This window comes from Cibotium barometz, chromosome 30 (assembly GCF_041138505.1).
Source record: "Cibotium barometz isolate CiBa-2024 chromosome 30, ASM4113850v1, whole genome shotgun sequence".
Taxonomy (NCBI): Eukaryota; Viridiplantae; Streptophyta; class Polypodiopsida; order Cyatheales; family Cibotiaceae; genus Cibotium; species Cibotium barometz.
In genome coordinates this window covers 35,173,471-35,189,814 of record NC_141075.1, presented here as the reverse complement: position 1 = coordinate 35,189,814, position 16,344 = coordinate 35,173,471, and the positions used below count along the sequence as shown (strand labels likewise).

Sequence of the window (16,344 nt, the reverse complement as noted above, 5' to 3'; positions counted from 1 at the left end):
GACTGTGTCTTGTTTTAGATCCATCTTGTCCCTACCCTTGTGGACCCATATGAGGATATCACTTGAGGAGGGGTGTCTCAGGATCTTTTTGTCTCTCATGTCTAGTCTCTCAGTCTATCAGTCTTTATGTCTATCTTATAGTCTTGTCTTTTTGTCTTCCTCCTAGTGTCCACTTAAGGAGGGTGTTGGAAATAAGTGCACACTAGGTGTACTATTTCTAGTCTAGTTTCACTTAAGTCTTTGTGTCTTGAGTCTAGTGCCATGTGGCACCTCTACATTTATCCCATAAGTCAGTCTACTCAATCTTGTACTTCTCACCTATATATTGTAGGTGTCACATCAATGAAAGTATCAATCTTGTGTCTTGTCTACACTCATCTCAAGGTAACTCTTTGTCTTTCATTTGTTTTGTTTCATTTCTAGTTTTGCTCTTGCTTTCATATTTCCTACAAGAACCTCCTTTCTTTGCTAAAAATGCAGTGTCAGTTACCTTTTGTTGTTTTGTTCTTTCCTCTTCTTGGAGAGCATTGATGATACCTTCAAGAGTAGGATTATTGTGATACTTGAAGGTAGTGACAAGAGTAGCATAGGTGTCAGGTATGCTTTTGAGAAGCACAGCAATAGCAATATCTTCGGAGATGGGGGACTTCACTGATGCAAGCTGAACCATAAGACTGCGAAAATAATTGACATGAGAGGCTATAGTAGCTCCCTCCTGCATATACAGATCAAAGAATGAGATCATAAGTGCAATCTTAGAATTTTTAGAGCGGGGTCCAAAAAGGGTATCCAAAGTGATCCATGCTCGAGAAGTAGACTGTATGTCGGAGATGTGATGAATGTAATCATCTCCAAGACCGAGCAAGATGATAGCATAGGATTTGTCATTCTTGGCAGTGGGAGCATAAGTGATAACTTGCTCAATGTCGGAATCTTCGGGAGCAGCAGGATGAACAACGTCCCAAAGACTTTCTTTCATAAGATGGCACTTGATTTTGATTTGCCAAGTATGAAAGTTGGACCCATTGAATTTGTCGATAGACATGAGAGAATGAGTAGAAGCGGCCATGTGGGAAGGTCTTACCTCTTGCTAAAATGCAAGGGCAATGTCTATTTCCTTACAAGATTGCAGAAATGAATGAAAGAAGAGATCCAAACTGTTTTTAGAAGCCGGCTCTCTCACCACTTGTCAAGGCCATAGCATTTGACAGCCCATCGAAGCATGAGGAACTGGCAGTTTGCAGATATGAGGATAAGAAAAGGACTAATCAGCAAACTGATGGAGACAATGCACAGTACCTTGTAGACTCTTCAAGAGGAAGCAATGGCAGAACTGAATGCAGCAAAATAGCTCGTTTAGGAGGACAGTCGATCTGCAGCTTCCATTGATGATACGCACCCTTGAGTTGATGAAGAAGGCAGCCAAAGAAGAGCTGCAACAGTACGGCGGGCAGCAGCAGCTACTGAAATCAGGCCGGCGCAGGGCGGACAACAAAAAAACTGGCGGACAGAAGATTCAGGTCGGCGCAGGCTGTGCAGAGTGTGAATAGGCTGGTCCTACAGGCTGAGTGCAGCTAGGGAGATGGTGGCTTGAAGCTATGGCAGGCAATACAGGGCAGAAGCAACCTGCTCTGATACCATGTTGAAAATATGAAAGCAAGAGCAAAACTAGAAATAAAACAAGAACAAATGAAAGACAAAGAGTTACCTTGAGATGCCTTTTCTCAATCAGAGAGTGGCCTTGACTGAGAAAATTCAGTCAACTGTTGTGCTGTCCTTTTTGCCCATTTAACCTCATTCCTCCATTCTGTCATATACCATTTGCCATACTCCCTAATGACATTTTGCATACGAGAGACGAAGCTGTCCCAAGCGTAATTCATGTCCTCCTGGGCATGAACTGTCAAAGGATGAATGGCAAATCTGATCATTTGTTGAAAGTTGTGATGTTGTAAATAAGCCCGATTAACATGCAATAATCTACTGGAGAGAAATGGCAAATCATCCAGAGGCATGCCAAGCTGCAAATCCATCCACAATGGAGCATGATCTGACAAGCCCAATGAGAAATCTATAAGGAGATGAGGGCTAAAATCTGCAAATTGTTGTGGATAAAACAAATACCATCTGTCAAGTCTTGCCCAATACGTAGTAAGTGCATTATGATGAAAAGTATATCCAGGGACTGACCCTTGGAGAAGTACCCATAAATCTTCAGCCTGCACAGAAAGAAGCATGTCATCCCATTTCTGCCTTTCCAATGATAGCATATGAGATCGTGAAGTGGTATTATCTCTAGGCAGAGGGGAATTATTAAAATCCCCACAGATGAATGCATTGGATCTCCATGGATATCCGCGTAAAGAATCCCACAAAGAAGCCCTCATGGCAGAGGTCTGGGAGGCATAGACCGATGCAAACTCAAAAATATCACCATTGACATTACATTGTATGACTATCCATCTGCCACTACTGTCATTGAAGGCTAACTGAGGCTCCAACTCATGTCTAACCAATATGCATACACCTGAATAGGTAGCAGTACCAGCATAATATATATCATAGCCGTGCAAAAAACCATGATGTCCAGCCATGGAGTGTTGATTATGCTCTTGCAAACAAAGAATATCTGGCTGCATTTTATGTACATAAATCCATAAAAGCCTCCACTTTGAGACATTGCAGAGGCTCTGTACATTGTATGTAAAGCATGAAAAGGTATGTACAGTAGAGTTTGAGAATAAGAATCAGACATCAGAGAGGCTAGGCCTCTGCCTGCATAGGCTGCATGCCTTCATTACCCATGAAAGACAGCATTTTCCCCTTCTTCTGAATCACATATGGGGATGCCCTTCTTTAGTACGTCCACCCAATTTTGAAGGACAGGAGCAGAGGCTGAAGTAGAAGGTTGTCCTGGTGAGGGCAAAGAAGCATCCCATTGACGAGATTGAAGGGGGCGTTGCTTCAATACAACCACCTTCTTGGGTTGTTTAAAACCTTCCTGATCAATCCCCACAGTTTTCTTCATCTTCTCTTTCTCTTTGTCTTTTCCTTTTCCTTGCAAGTGTGTGCACCTGATTGACTGATTTTGCATTCTTTGCTTCATTTGTATTTGCTGTCTTGACTTGCAAATTCTCATTCTTTTCCCGTGTCTGGGGTGGCAAGGCATTTGGGGGGGGGGGGGGGGGGGGGGGGGGGGGGGCTGATGCAAAACCATTGGGAATTCAGAGGCTAGATGCCCAAACTTGTGACAGGCAAAACAAGAACCTGCAAACACACCCCACTTCAATTCAAAATACTTTTTGCCCAATTGCACTCCCTCAACTTCCACTGCAATAGAAGGAGGGGTAGGTATGTCAGTGTCCTAGAGAATGCAAAACCTGTTACGGTTTCCCATGGGGCGTGGAGGACAAATGACCTGTCCCAAGGAAGCAGCATGGCCATGCAATTCTTCACGCATATAGTCCGGAAAGTTAGCAAACTCAACCCATACAGGGCAGTGATGCCGTATAAGACTTTGATAGTCCTTGTTTGGGGACCAGGGCATAGCATGTACCATTTGCCTCCCATAGAATAGGGGAGAGAACTCAAGAAGCCTCTGCTTGCATGAAGCATCTGATAAATGCACCTCATACAAGCTTCTGAAAGCAAAATACGCTCCCTCTACAAAGCATCATCCAAGGATGGACTTAATCCACTGTGCGACATCGCTGGCCGCGGGGATTTTTCCTGGAAAGAATATTATAACCGCAGTTTGAGACAACTTTCTGAGGGGGTTCACCAGGGACGGCAACTTCAATTTGTAGGTTACGTCTGGAATTGGTTTGCCCCATTCTTGTCGTGACTGTTGAAAGTCATTCTTAAGGGTATCAAACACATACTGAGCTTCCAACGTAAATGCATCATCTTGTAAAGCCGGCTCTGTTAGGCGGCGTTTAGCATCTGCAGATCTTTCTTTTCGGGCATATGTACAAACATCTAAAGCTGAAGCCATTGATAGAACCACGGAAAGGGAACGGTCAGAAGGGTTGTGAAAAGGAAAAGGCCAATATTGACAGAAGGAGGCTGTGAGGTTACGAAGGGAAGTGGAATAGAACAGTACGGCAGAAAAGGTGCAGGAATAGCAGAAAAGACTGCGAAAGGTCACTACAGAGTTGAGGAAAAATTAGGGCAGAGGAAGGCTGAATTGCGCAACAGGGGCATGATGCAGGAGAATCTCAGCGACACACACACACACACACACACACACACACACACACACACTTTTTTTTTTTGTAAAGCTTCATGTCATTAATTATAGGTGGGAAACCTCAAAACGAGGAAAACCCACCAAAAAGACCACAATTTTTATTTACAAGTGGGAAACCTCTAAGCGAGGAAAACCCAGAAAAAGAAGAGTAACTATAGGCTTCACTACCTAGAAGCAATCAAAGTAAATCCTATAAGCATCAAGAGTGATGTCCCCAGCATCATAAGCAAAATGAAGCGCGTGACCAAGCGAGAACTTGAAGTAATGGAAGGGAACAATGTCATTGGCTTGGAACATGAGGTTGTTCCGAACATGCCATATGGTCCAAAAGACCCAGAATCGGACCCAGCTGAAAAATACAACAAACTGAGACTGTGATGCTTGTAATACCCCAAAAAGCCAAAAGCATCTGTGAAAAATGCCCGAAGGGAAACGAAGGCGAAGAGCAGTCGAGACCCGGCGAATGAACGATGTGGAGCATACGCAACCCCATAGTAAATGTGGGACAGTCTCCTCAGTAGCTTTACATCGGACACAACGTGAAGGCGCAATATGACGTGCATGTAACAAGCTACCAACATGAAGAGCACCAACCAAACAGCGCCACAAGAACAGGCGTTCTTTAAGAGGCAGATGACTTTTCCAAATGCGAAACAATGTACGTTTCCACCACATTGAAGATTTGGAGAGAGACCATAGCTGATTACCATGTCTGACTATCCATGCATCCGATTGCAAGAGGGCATAAACTGTCCCAGTTGAAATACATTTCATAGCAGTGGTTCCATGATTCCAATCAGATAGACGGGAATCCACATTCAAGGGAGGTAAAGGAGAAATATCAGCAATCATCCGCTGAATTTCTGTCCAAAGATGAGAATAATGGGATCCCAATTGAAAACGATCCGCCGCAACAGAGAAGGAAAGAACCTGACCAGTGTCATCCACCACCTGATGTATCTGACAAATTCCTTTTTGAGATAGAAAATATGCCTGACGAGGTGAACGGTCAACCAAAGTGGAAGAAAATACACGACTCCAATGCAAACCCTCTAGCCGCAGGGAATTGCCCATCAAAGATCGGGAACCATGCCATATCATATGTGAAGTAACTTCCTTCCAATCAATAATGAGAGAAGAAGTGAAAGGACATCCCGGAATGTGTCCTTCAAGTTTTCCACATATAAGATCCCAGTATGTGGGTTGCCAATGACCATAGAACGGCGTGACAATATGCCGACACAAATGGGACACCATGAGAGTCCAGGGTTGCTGCTGATCCAACAAAACCGGCAAAAGCATAGCTTTCCTAGCCAAAACATGACGTCTGAAATCCAAAATATTCAGGCCTCCAAGGCGCTTAGGAGAGCATAACTTGTCCATGGATAACAATCTGAGGCCCTTTCCACGAGATGAAGTGCGCCAGAAATGCGCCAATATACTTGACATAAGGGACTTTAAGCGGGATTGAGACCAATATAGCAAAGGTAGATAAAACTGCACATAAGCTACAAGAATGCATTGCACAATTCTAAGACGCACATGAAGCGGCCAAGTGGACAACTTCCAATAATGTAACTTGGAGTGCAAGCGCTCGGCTACCCAATCCAATTTCCATGTAGCCGATACAGTCCAACCCAGCGGATAACCCAAATGACGAACTATAATGTTCGGAGGAACAAGTTCGCTTGGCCAAAGCAGCTTATGCCAATCATACTCAGTCAGAGCCAATAGTTTGGATTTACGAAAATTCACTTTGAGGCCTGCTGCCAATCCAAACAAATGAAGAGTATGCATAATTTGTTCCACATCATCTTGGTGATTGCGGGGCATAAAGAGAGAATCATCTGCATAAGCTTGTGCAATAAAATGTTTCCCAGAGGGTAATTTCAAGCCCTGCAATCTTCCAGACGAAGTCAAAGATTCCAAATACATAAGCAGGGGATGAGTAGCAATCGCATAAAGCAAAGCACTGAGAGGACAACCTTGCCTTACCGAACGTCCCAAATGCCAAGGATCTGTGAGAAAACCATCCAACAAACCGGCAGAGGTACTGTCAGCATACAAGAAATAAACCACAGAGGATAGCTTAGGCCCAAATCCCAGCCGAAGCATGGTATCTGTTAGAATATGCAGCGGAAATGATGACCAAATCTGGGAACACAAGAGCAAAAACGCAGGCAGAAAAAACAGCACAAAAAGAGAGAGATGTAGGCGTGTAACTCTGCTCTATATACACAAGAAGATCCCGAGATATGATACAAATAAGGCATGGGGGCTGAGGAGCTATATATACTCCCCTAGAGGGCAGTCGGCCAGCACTGGAAGAGGCCCACGACTGGACAAAACCAACGACTGCTGAAAAACAGCAGTCGGCCAGCATCTGGTGCCCCATGTCTGCACAGAACAAGTCGGCCAGCACTCAGACAGCCCACGACTGCTACAGATGCAGTCGGCCAGCTTCAGAGTGCTCCTGGCATCACCTGGCAGCCCTCCCAAGCCTCAGAAAAATGGGAAAAAGTAGGGGAAAAATACGGAGAGTGGGGAAAAATGATAAAACACCTCATAAGGGCGGGCACACCCACAACAAAGGCCCTGGTGTATAAATCTAGACAGGAGATGACTTCTAACACCCCCTCTCAGCTCCTGGCTGTGTGACCAACCACTGGGAGCTGGGGTGCCGCCTGAGCAAATCCTGAGAGCGACTTCGTGAAGAGGTCCACCGTACTGTCCTCCGTCGAACAGAACTCCAGCAAGATGTCATCAGCAACAATCTGAACACGAACAAAGTGCCTCTGGATGACCATGGGTTCCTCCAGTGGAAGCCCAAACCTGCAATGTAACCTCCTCCTGCTCCGTAAAACTGCTCCTGGGCCATAAGTAGATCCCCTCGTGTCCGAATCTCTTCCCCAAATCGAGTCACTCCAACCGTGGAGTCGGACTCCATCCAACAATCCCCCTCCCGTGTACAAGAGTCCATGATCCTTCGCATGTCGCAGAAACCACAGGAAACGCAATCCTGCCTCACAAAGAGACATCTGCAACCAAGAGCTCAACCACCTCATCAGGAAGCTCCCGTCCAATCCGGTGTCCATCAACCAGATCAATGAACCATACAGCTTCTGAATCACAGAGACATTACACTGCTCACAAGGATCAACACCTGTTACGGTGCATAAACAAGTCCTGGAAACCTGATGAAACTTGGCAACCACCCCCTCTGAATCCGGAACCACAAAGCCTGGAGAAACCACCTCCTTCTGCAAGCAAACACCTGTCACCTGCCTGGCTTTCCGAAAGGTCCCCGTGGAAAGAACATCCTCAACTACTGGAAGTTCTATGTCCCGAATACGACGAGACATCAGAGCATAAGTGACCTGTTCAGCTTCCTCTGACTCACGAACACAAGAACTACCAACCTCAGTACTGGAAAGTTCTTGCCAACTGCTGCCATCTACTGGCAAGCTATCCACCACCTGGTCTCGGAAAGCTCGCACCTGCAGCGTATCCACACTTGAGTAGCCATTACCAGACTGCCACTCATCACAATCTTGAGGACCTGGGAGAGAGAGTGCTGAAAGCCTGTAAACTCCATTCTCCACTCCACCTTCCCAAACCACTTGGCCTGTTGCTTTGTCCCGGAGAGCAACAAAATGCTCATCAAACTCCACCCGTACGCCAGTCTTGCACACCTGATGCACTTGACAACAGATGAAAACCAAGTGCCGGAACATACAACACCTGGGAGGAATGCTTCCCCCCTCTGCCATCGGGAACTATCTCCATCCTGCCCTCACTGTGAACTGGGATAGTGGACGTATCCCCAGTAAGAATATGACCAGAAACCCTGCAGAGATCCTGTAAACCGGAACGGGAAGGAGTCATGTGCCTGGAAGCACCACTATCGAGAATCCATTCCCGAGTATCCGTTGCGGAGAGTCCTCCAATCTCCTCCCTGCCTGAAGAAAATGAAACATCGGTGTCCATCACCTCCAGGTGCACAAAAGCCGGAGTCTTCGTGATTGCTGAGGAGTCTTCACCCTTCTCGGTCTTCCGCTTGGGACACTGCCTCCAGTAGTGGCCTTTCTCGCCACAATCATTACAGGTCCTCTCTGCCTTCAACTTCTCGCGGTCAGCGTCGGACTTCTTCTCAGAAGACTTCTCCGATGAAGCCTTCCCTTTGCCCGAATTACGGCCTTTCGACCGTTGGCCAGTAAAGGCCTCCGAACCTCCACCCTGAGGAGGGTTCGTAAATCGTTCCTCTTGGTCCAAGACCATGGGCACAAGCTCCTCCCACGTGATGGTGCTGAGCCTGCCACTGGTAATCAACGACGAGTAAAATGCTGAGTACGAAGAGGGCAAATGTGACAGCAACGTTATGGCCATGTCCTCTGACGATATCTCCTTCCCAGCCTGAAGAACTTCCTGCTGAAGAGCCTGCAGCTTGTTAATATGCTCCCGCATCGTCGACGACTTTGCAGGGCTCATAACCCGCATCTGTACTTCCAAGGAAATCCTCTTCATGGGCGATACCCTGTTGTAAAGTGAGGCCAAATGCTGCCATATACCTCTGGCCAACGTCATATGCTTTACATGATTAATTACGTGTGGTGTGCAGTTGAGGAAAATAAACGAACGGACCCTGGCGTTGACGCGATCCCACATCTGCGTCTGGGCCTCCCGGTCCTTTCGGGTTGACGGTAACTCCCCTTCCTCTACTTCCGGCCGTGGAACACCAACAACGACAAAATCGGCGAGGTCGTAAGACTCCAGAACGGAATCCATCATCACCTTCCATATGCCGTAGTTGCTCCCGTCTAACTGACGGTCCACCGGAAACGTGGGGAGTGTCGGGATCTTCACATGTCTCTCGGCCATCTCATACAAATCTGCCATAGCGGGGATGTACTCTGAAAAGGGTGGGTGGGTGGGAACAAAGAAGAATTGATACCTGCAAGTGGCTGTCCAGCAAATCAGCCCGCCTTCCTCTTGCTTCTCCTCTTCCCGAACAGTCCAAAACAGTCCACCAATCAGCCACAAAACAGCCCCCTCTTGCTCACACAAATCCCAAGACCTATCTAGAGCCTAGGGCTCTGATACCATGTCAGAATATGCAGCGGAAATGATGACCAAATCTGGGAACACAAGAGCAAAAACGCAGGCAGAAAAAACAGCACAAAAAGAGAGAGATGTAGGCGTGTAACTCTGCTCTATATACACAAGAAGATCCCGAGATATGATACAAATAAGGCATGGGGGCTGAGGAGCTATATATACTCCCCTAGAGGGCAGTCGGCCAGCACTGGAAGAGGCCCACGACTGGACAAAACCAACGACTGCTGAAAAACAGCAGTCGGCCAGCATCTGGTGCCCCATGTCTGCACAGAACAAGTCGGCCAGCACTCAGACAGCCCACGACTGCTACAGATGCAGTCGGCCAGCTTCAGAGTGCTCCTGGCATCACCTGGCAGCCCTCCCAAGCCTCAGAAAAATGGGAAAAAGTAGGGGAAAAATACGGAGAGTGGGGAAAAATGATAAAACACCTCATAAGGGCGGGCACACCCACAACAAAGGCCCTGGTGTATAAATCTAGACAGGAGATGACTTCTAACACCCCCTCTCAGCTCCTGGCTGTGTGACCAACCACTGGGAGCTGGGGTGCCGCCTGAGCAAATCCTGAGAGCGACTTCGTGAAGAGGTCCACCGTACTGTCCTCCGTCGAACAGAACTCCAGCAAGATGTCATCAGCAACAATCTGAACACGAACAAAGTGCCTCTGGATGACCATGGGTTCCTCCAGTGGAAGCCCAAACCTGCAATGTAACCTCCTCCTGCTCCGTAAAACTGCTCCTGGGCCATAAGTAGATCCCCTCGTGTCCGAATCTCTTCCCCAAATCGAGTCACTCCAACCGTGGAGTCGGACTCCATCCAACAATCCCCCTCCCGTGTACAAGAGTCCATGATCCTTCGCATGTCGCAGAAACCACAGGAAACGCAATCCTGCCTCACAAAGAGACATCTGCAACCAAGAGCTCAACCACCTCATCAGGAAGCTCCCGTCCAATCCGGTGTCCATCAACCAGATCAATGAACCATACAGCTTCTGAATCACAGAGACATTACACTGCTCACAAGGATCAACACCTGTTACGGTGCATAAACAAGTCCTGGAAACCTGATGAAACTTGGCAACCACCCCCTCTGAATCCGGAACCACAAAGCCTGGAGAAACCACCTCCTTCTGCAAGCAAACACCTGTCACTTGCCTGGCTTTCTGAAAGGTCCCCGTGGAAAGAACATCCTCAACTACTGGAAGTTCTATGTCCCGAATACGACGAGACATCAGAGCATAAGTGACCTGTTCAGCTTCCTCTGACTCACGAACACAAGAACTACCAACCTCAGTACTGGAAAGTTCTTGCCAACTGCTGCCATCTACTGGCAAGCTATCCACCACCTGGTCTCGGAAAGCTCGCACCTGCAGCGTATCCACACTTGAGTAGCCATTACCAGACTGCCACTCATCACAATCTTGAGGACCTGGGAGAGAGAGTGCTGAAAGCCTGTAAACTCCATTCTCCACTCCACCTTCCCAAACCACTTGGCCTGTTGCTTTGTCCCGGAGAGCAACAAAATGCTCATCAAACTCCACCCGTACGCCAGTCTTGCACACCTGATGCACTGACAACAGATGAAAACCAAGTGCCGGAACATACAACACCTGGGAGGAATGCTTCCCCCCTCTGCCATCGGGAACTATCTCCATCCTGCCCTCACTGTGAACTGGGATAGTGGACGTATCCCCAGTAAGAATATGACCAGAAACCCTGCAGAGATCCTGTAAACCGGAACGGGAAGGAGTCATGTGCCTGGAAGCACCACTATCGAGAATCCATTCCCGAGTATCCGTTGCGGAGAGTCCTCCAATCTCCTCCCTGCCTGAAGAAAATGAAACATCGGTGTCCATCACCTCCAGGTGCACAAAAGCCGGAGTCTTCGTGATTGCTGAGGAGTCTTCACCCTTCTCGGTCTTCCGCTTGGGACACTGCCTCCAGTAGTGGCCTTTCTCGCCACAATCATTACAGGTCCTCTCTGCCTTCAACTTCTCGCGGTCAGCGTCGGACTTCTTCTCAGAAGACTTCTCCGATGAAGCCTTCCCTTTGCCCGAATTACGGCCTTTCGACCGTTGGCCAGTAAAGGCCTCCGAACCTCCACCCTGAGGGGGGTTCGTAAATCGTTCCTCTTGGTCCAAGACCATGGGCACAAGCTCCTCCCACGTGATGGTGCTGAGCCTGCCACCACTGGTAATCAACGACGAGTAAAATGCTGAGTACGAAGAGGGCAAATGTGACAGCAACGTTATGGCCATGTCCTCTGACGATATCTCCTTCCTAGCCTGAAGAACTTCCTGCTGAAGAGCCTGCAGCTTGTTAATATGCTCCCGCATCGTCGACGACTTTGCAGGGCTCATAACCCGCATCTGTACTTCCAAGGAAATCCTCTTCATGGGCGATACCCTGTTGTAAAGTGAGGCCAAATGCTGCCATATACCTCTGGCCAGCGTCATATGCTTTACATGATTAATTACCTGTGGTGTGCAGTTGAGGAAAATAAACGAACGGACCCCGGCGTTGACGCGATCCCACATCTGCGTCTGGGCCTCCCGGTCCTTTCGGGTTGACGGTAACTCCCCTTCCTCTACTTCCGGCCGTGGAACACCAACAACGACAAAATCGGCGAGGTCGTAAGACTCCAGAACGGATTCCATCATCACCTTCCATATGCCGTAGTTGCTCCCGTCTAACTGACGGTCCACCGGAAACGTGGGGAGTGTCGGGATCTTCACATGTCTCTCGGCCATCTCATACAAATCTGCCATAGCGGGGATGTACTCTGAAAAGGGTGGGTGGGCGGGAACAAAGAAGAATTGATACCTGCAAGTGGCTGTCCAGCAAATCAGCCCGCCTTCCTCTTGCTTCTCCTCTTCCCGAACAGTCCAAAACAGTCCACCAATCAGCCACAAAACAGCCCCCTCTTGCTCACACAAATCCCAAGACCTATCTAGAGCCTAGGGCTCTGATACCATGTCAAAATATGCAGCGGAAATGATGACCAAATCTGGGAACACAAGAGCAAAAACGCAGGCAGAAAAAACAGCACAAAAAGAGAGAGATGTAGGCGTGTAACTCTGCTCTATATACACAAGAAGATCCCGAGATATGATACAAATAAGGCATGGGGGCTGAGGAGCTATATATACTCCCCTAGAGGGCAGTCGGCCAGCACTGGAAGAGGCCCACGACTGGACAAAACCAACGACTGCTGAAAAACAGCAGTCGGCCAGCATCTGGTGCCCCATGTCTGCACAGAACAAGTCGGCCAGCACTCAGACAGCCCACGACTGCTACAGATGCAGTCGGCCAGCTTCAGAGTGCTCCTGGCATCACCTGGCAGCCCTCCCAAGCCTCAGAAAAATGGGAAAAAGTAGGGGAAAAATACGGAGAGTGGGGAAAAATGATAAAACACCTCATAAGGGCGGGCACACCCACAACAAAGGCCCTGGTGTATAAATCTAGACAGGAGATGACTTCTAACAGTATCTGCAATGTAATCCCAAAGAACAGTGTCAGATGCCTTTTCAATGTCAACCTGCATGACCAATACATCTTGTCGAGTGTATTTGGCATACTCCATGCCAATGATGACATTTGCTAGATTATCAGTAATTTGCCTTCGTGGAATGAAGCCATACTGAGATGGATGCAAACCATCATGCAAAAACCCTTTAAGTCTATTGACAAGCATTTTAGCCAGCAATTTATAAACCACATGCATGAGCGTAATCGGCCTCCATTGGGAGAACTCTTCACAAAGTGCTTGCTTTGGAATCAACTTGAGCAAGCCTTCTTTCCAAGATGAAGGCAAAACCTGTTGCTCCCATGCCCTGTTTATCATTAACAATAGTGGCTGATCCAGGTAGTGCCAAAACGACAAGAAAAATTCTACAGTAAGGCCATCCCAACCGGGAGATTTCCAACGGCCCAAATCACACAAACTGGCATACAATTCTGTTTCCGTGAAGGCGGCTTCCAAAAGTTGAGCCTGGTGCGTCGATAAAATCGGTGCAACTTGAGATAAAAACAGGCAACGAGCCTCTCGACCTTCCTGCGTGAGAGAAGAGGCCTCAAAAATCTTGCCATAATGAGATTCCATGGCCCGTGCAAGCCCCACACGAGAGTTAGTCCAATCACCAGTCGGGAGTTTAATCCTCTTAATAGTTTGAGACTGCCTGGAAAGATATAGATGACGAAAGAATTGTTTAGAAGTGCATCCTTTATCCGCTATAGCCTTTTGGCGAGCTCTAGTCTGCCACTTTGCCAATTTTCTCTCATCATTACGATGCAACAAAGCACGAGCAGAAAGCAACTCTGTCATCTGGATTTCAGTAAGAGATGAAGTGTTAGCCAGATGCATCAAACTTTGACAAGTGCCTTTGGCCTGTTGAACTTGCTCTCTGAAATGCGATAAATAGTGTCTGCCATAATCCTGGATCACACATTGAACCCGCATAGCAAAACGAAACCATGCTGTGTCCATATCAACATGCATTTGAGAGATCAATGGCGAAATAATATCCACAATCAGATTGCGAAAAACCTCATGCTTAAGATAAGCATTATTGACATGCAGAAGTCTCTTTCTAGTTAATGAATCATTGGCAGAACATGAACCGAATTGTATTTTCAAGCATATCGGAGCATGATCCGAGAGACACAAGGAGTAATCAATCCACATATCACATACAAAATCATCATACTGCTGCATCTGAAAGAGATACCATCGGTCCAGACGAGCACGATACATTGATCGAGCGTTATGCTGAAATGTGAATCCCGGATCATTGGCTTGCAACAGAGGCCACAAATCCAAGGCATTACATGTGTGCTGAAAGAGATCCCAAGCTTGTCGTTCCACATGAAGTATGTGAGAATGTCCAGTAGTATTATCCACATGATTTGGAGCATTATTAAAATCGCCACAAAGAAATGCATTAGAACGCCAACAATAAGAGGAGATGGCATGCCACAAACGAGCCCTGTCAGTAGAGGCTGTGTATGCATACACACCACCAAACTCAAAAACTTCCCCATTGATAATACATTGAATGACCATCCATCTGCCAGCTGGATCATTGAATACCAACATGGGAAATAATTCATGGCGAACAAGCATCAGCACTCCAGAGTATCCAGCGGATCCTGCATAAGCTATCCAATATCCCGCAAAATAGGAAGTTTGTCCGGCAAAATTATGCTGATTATGCTCTTGAAGAACAACAATATCTGCTTTGCAAGTATGTACATAGTGCCAGATTAGCCTCCATTTATCCTGATTGCATAATCCACGCACATTATATGAAATGCAATGTATAGAACTATGCATCTTAAATGGTATATACAGTGGGCGAGAAAACCAACAGAAAGCTTAAGAACTCGTGCCCATGGGCACATCCGCATCTGTCGCGGAAACATCGGCTGCCAAATCAAAACTCGAATGTGGAGGAAACAAGTGATGGCCTTCCGACGTTGAAGCGGTGCCCCCTGTAACTACTTCCTTATAAGATCGAACAACTTTATCCCAGGCCTGTGCCAAGGAAGAGTTATCATTACAAGGCAGTTTTTGCTGAGCAACATTCTTCAAGGGGGGCACATAATTGCGAGAAGATGGTAGAGTACGTGCTTTGACAGTTTTCTTGGGTACTATCCACGCCTGAGTAGCAGGAAGCTTCTCTTTGCCCTTGTCTTTGATGTTCGGGGAAGCAGGAACACTTGGCATTTGAGACTGCTTCCCTTTACCTTTATTTAGTCCAGTTGTTGATGTGGATGCGGAAGCACCTTTAGATTGTGCCTCAGGGGAAGATTTCGCTGGAGGAGGAGTCTGAGGGGTAGGGACAGCCGAAGGAGGGGGTTGTAGATTTGGTTCAGAACATTCAGATTGCATATGACCAAATTTGCCACAGCGAAAACAGGAATTGGCAAATTTGTCCCATTTAAGCTTGAATGGTCGCTTTCCGACCACTGTGTCCCCAGAATCAACGGTAATGCCCGTAGGAGCAGGAAGATCAGTGTCCCATAGAATACAAAAACGATTTGTATTGGCATCCAACTTCGGGGGGCAAATCACTTTGCCCAATTGAGCAGCCAACAAAGGAAGAAAATGACGCCAAGTACGAGGAAAATCCACCACTTCAACCCAAACCGGGCACTTATGTCGAATAAGGCTCTGATAATCTTTAGTAAGAGCCCAGGGAAGAACATGAGTCATTTGCGTATTGAAGAAGAGGGGAGACATTTCCAACAAAGCATCTCTAGCTTCCATGTCTGCTAACAAGACCTCATAGAATCCTCTTGCTCCAAAATAAACACCCCGGACTGCTTGACGCTTCAGCAAGAAATCAACCCATTGTCCCACATCCTGTGCACTAGGCATCTTGCCCGGGAAAAAGAGAATCACTGCATTCAATGCATACTGCGCAACCGGATCCATGAGCTCCTGCACCGGAATACGCACTTCTGTGACTGGAGCAGGTCCTTCCCAAGCACATCTTGCTTCTTCGAAATCCTCATGCAGGCATTCCTTAATCAAAGACATGGCATCCAAATTCGAGGTGTTCATTGCTTTCCGACGCTTATAAATGGCCAGCTCAGGTGATTCCATCATGCACACCTTAAATTTTCTATAATCCCCAGAACTGCTGTAAGCCCTATTGCTGCTGCAGACACGAATTTGCTGCGGTACCACTGGCCGAATCTGCTGCAAGCCCCAAATGAAGTAGAAACCCTAATGCTGGCTGTCGCTGGACAGATTCTTACATGTGGTTGCCGACTTTATCAGACAAGTAAGTGGCGAGCAGAGTCGAGCAGAGACGCAGGCGAAGACAGTCGCAGGTTCGCAGGCGAACAGAGTCGCAGGCTCACAAGCGAGTAGAGTCGCAGGCGAACAGGGTCGCAGGGTCGCAGGCGAGCAGTCGAACAGGGTCGCAGGCGAGCGCACCACACACACAAGCTTTTTCGCAGGCGAACAGGGTCGCAGGG

General features: G+C 47.4%; 2 protein-coding genes across 3 annotated transcripts in view; one reads left to right on the top strand and one right to left on the bottom strand.

Annotated features, from left to right (window-relative positions):
* LOC147621417 (ATP binding microtubule motor family protein) overlaps positions 1-16,344 on the top strand; it is a 154,425-nt gene that overhangs the window by 91,397 nt on the left and 46,684 nt on the right. The gene's annotated exons all lie outside the window — the stretch shown is intronic.
* LOC147621421 (uncharacterized) lies at positions 13,828-16,310 on the bottom strand. Its single transcript, XM_086824562.1, has one exon. It carries the CDS (start codon positions 15,968-15,970, stop codon positions 14,735-14,737), a length of 1,236 nt encoding a protein of 411 aa, XP_086680688.1. The 5' UTR covers positions 15,971-16,310; the 3' UTR covers positions 13,828-14,734.

Excerpts from the sequence above, each read along its gene's own strand:
- LOC147621421 (XM_086824562.1), bottom strand. The coding sequence starts at position 15,970 with ATGATGGAATCACCTGAGCTGGCCATTTATAAGCGTCGGAAAGCAATG.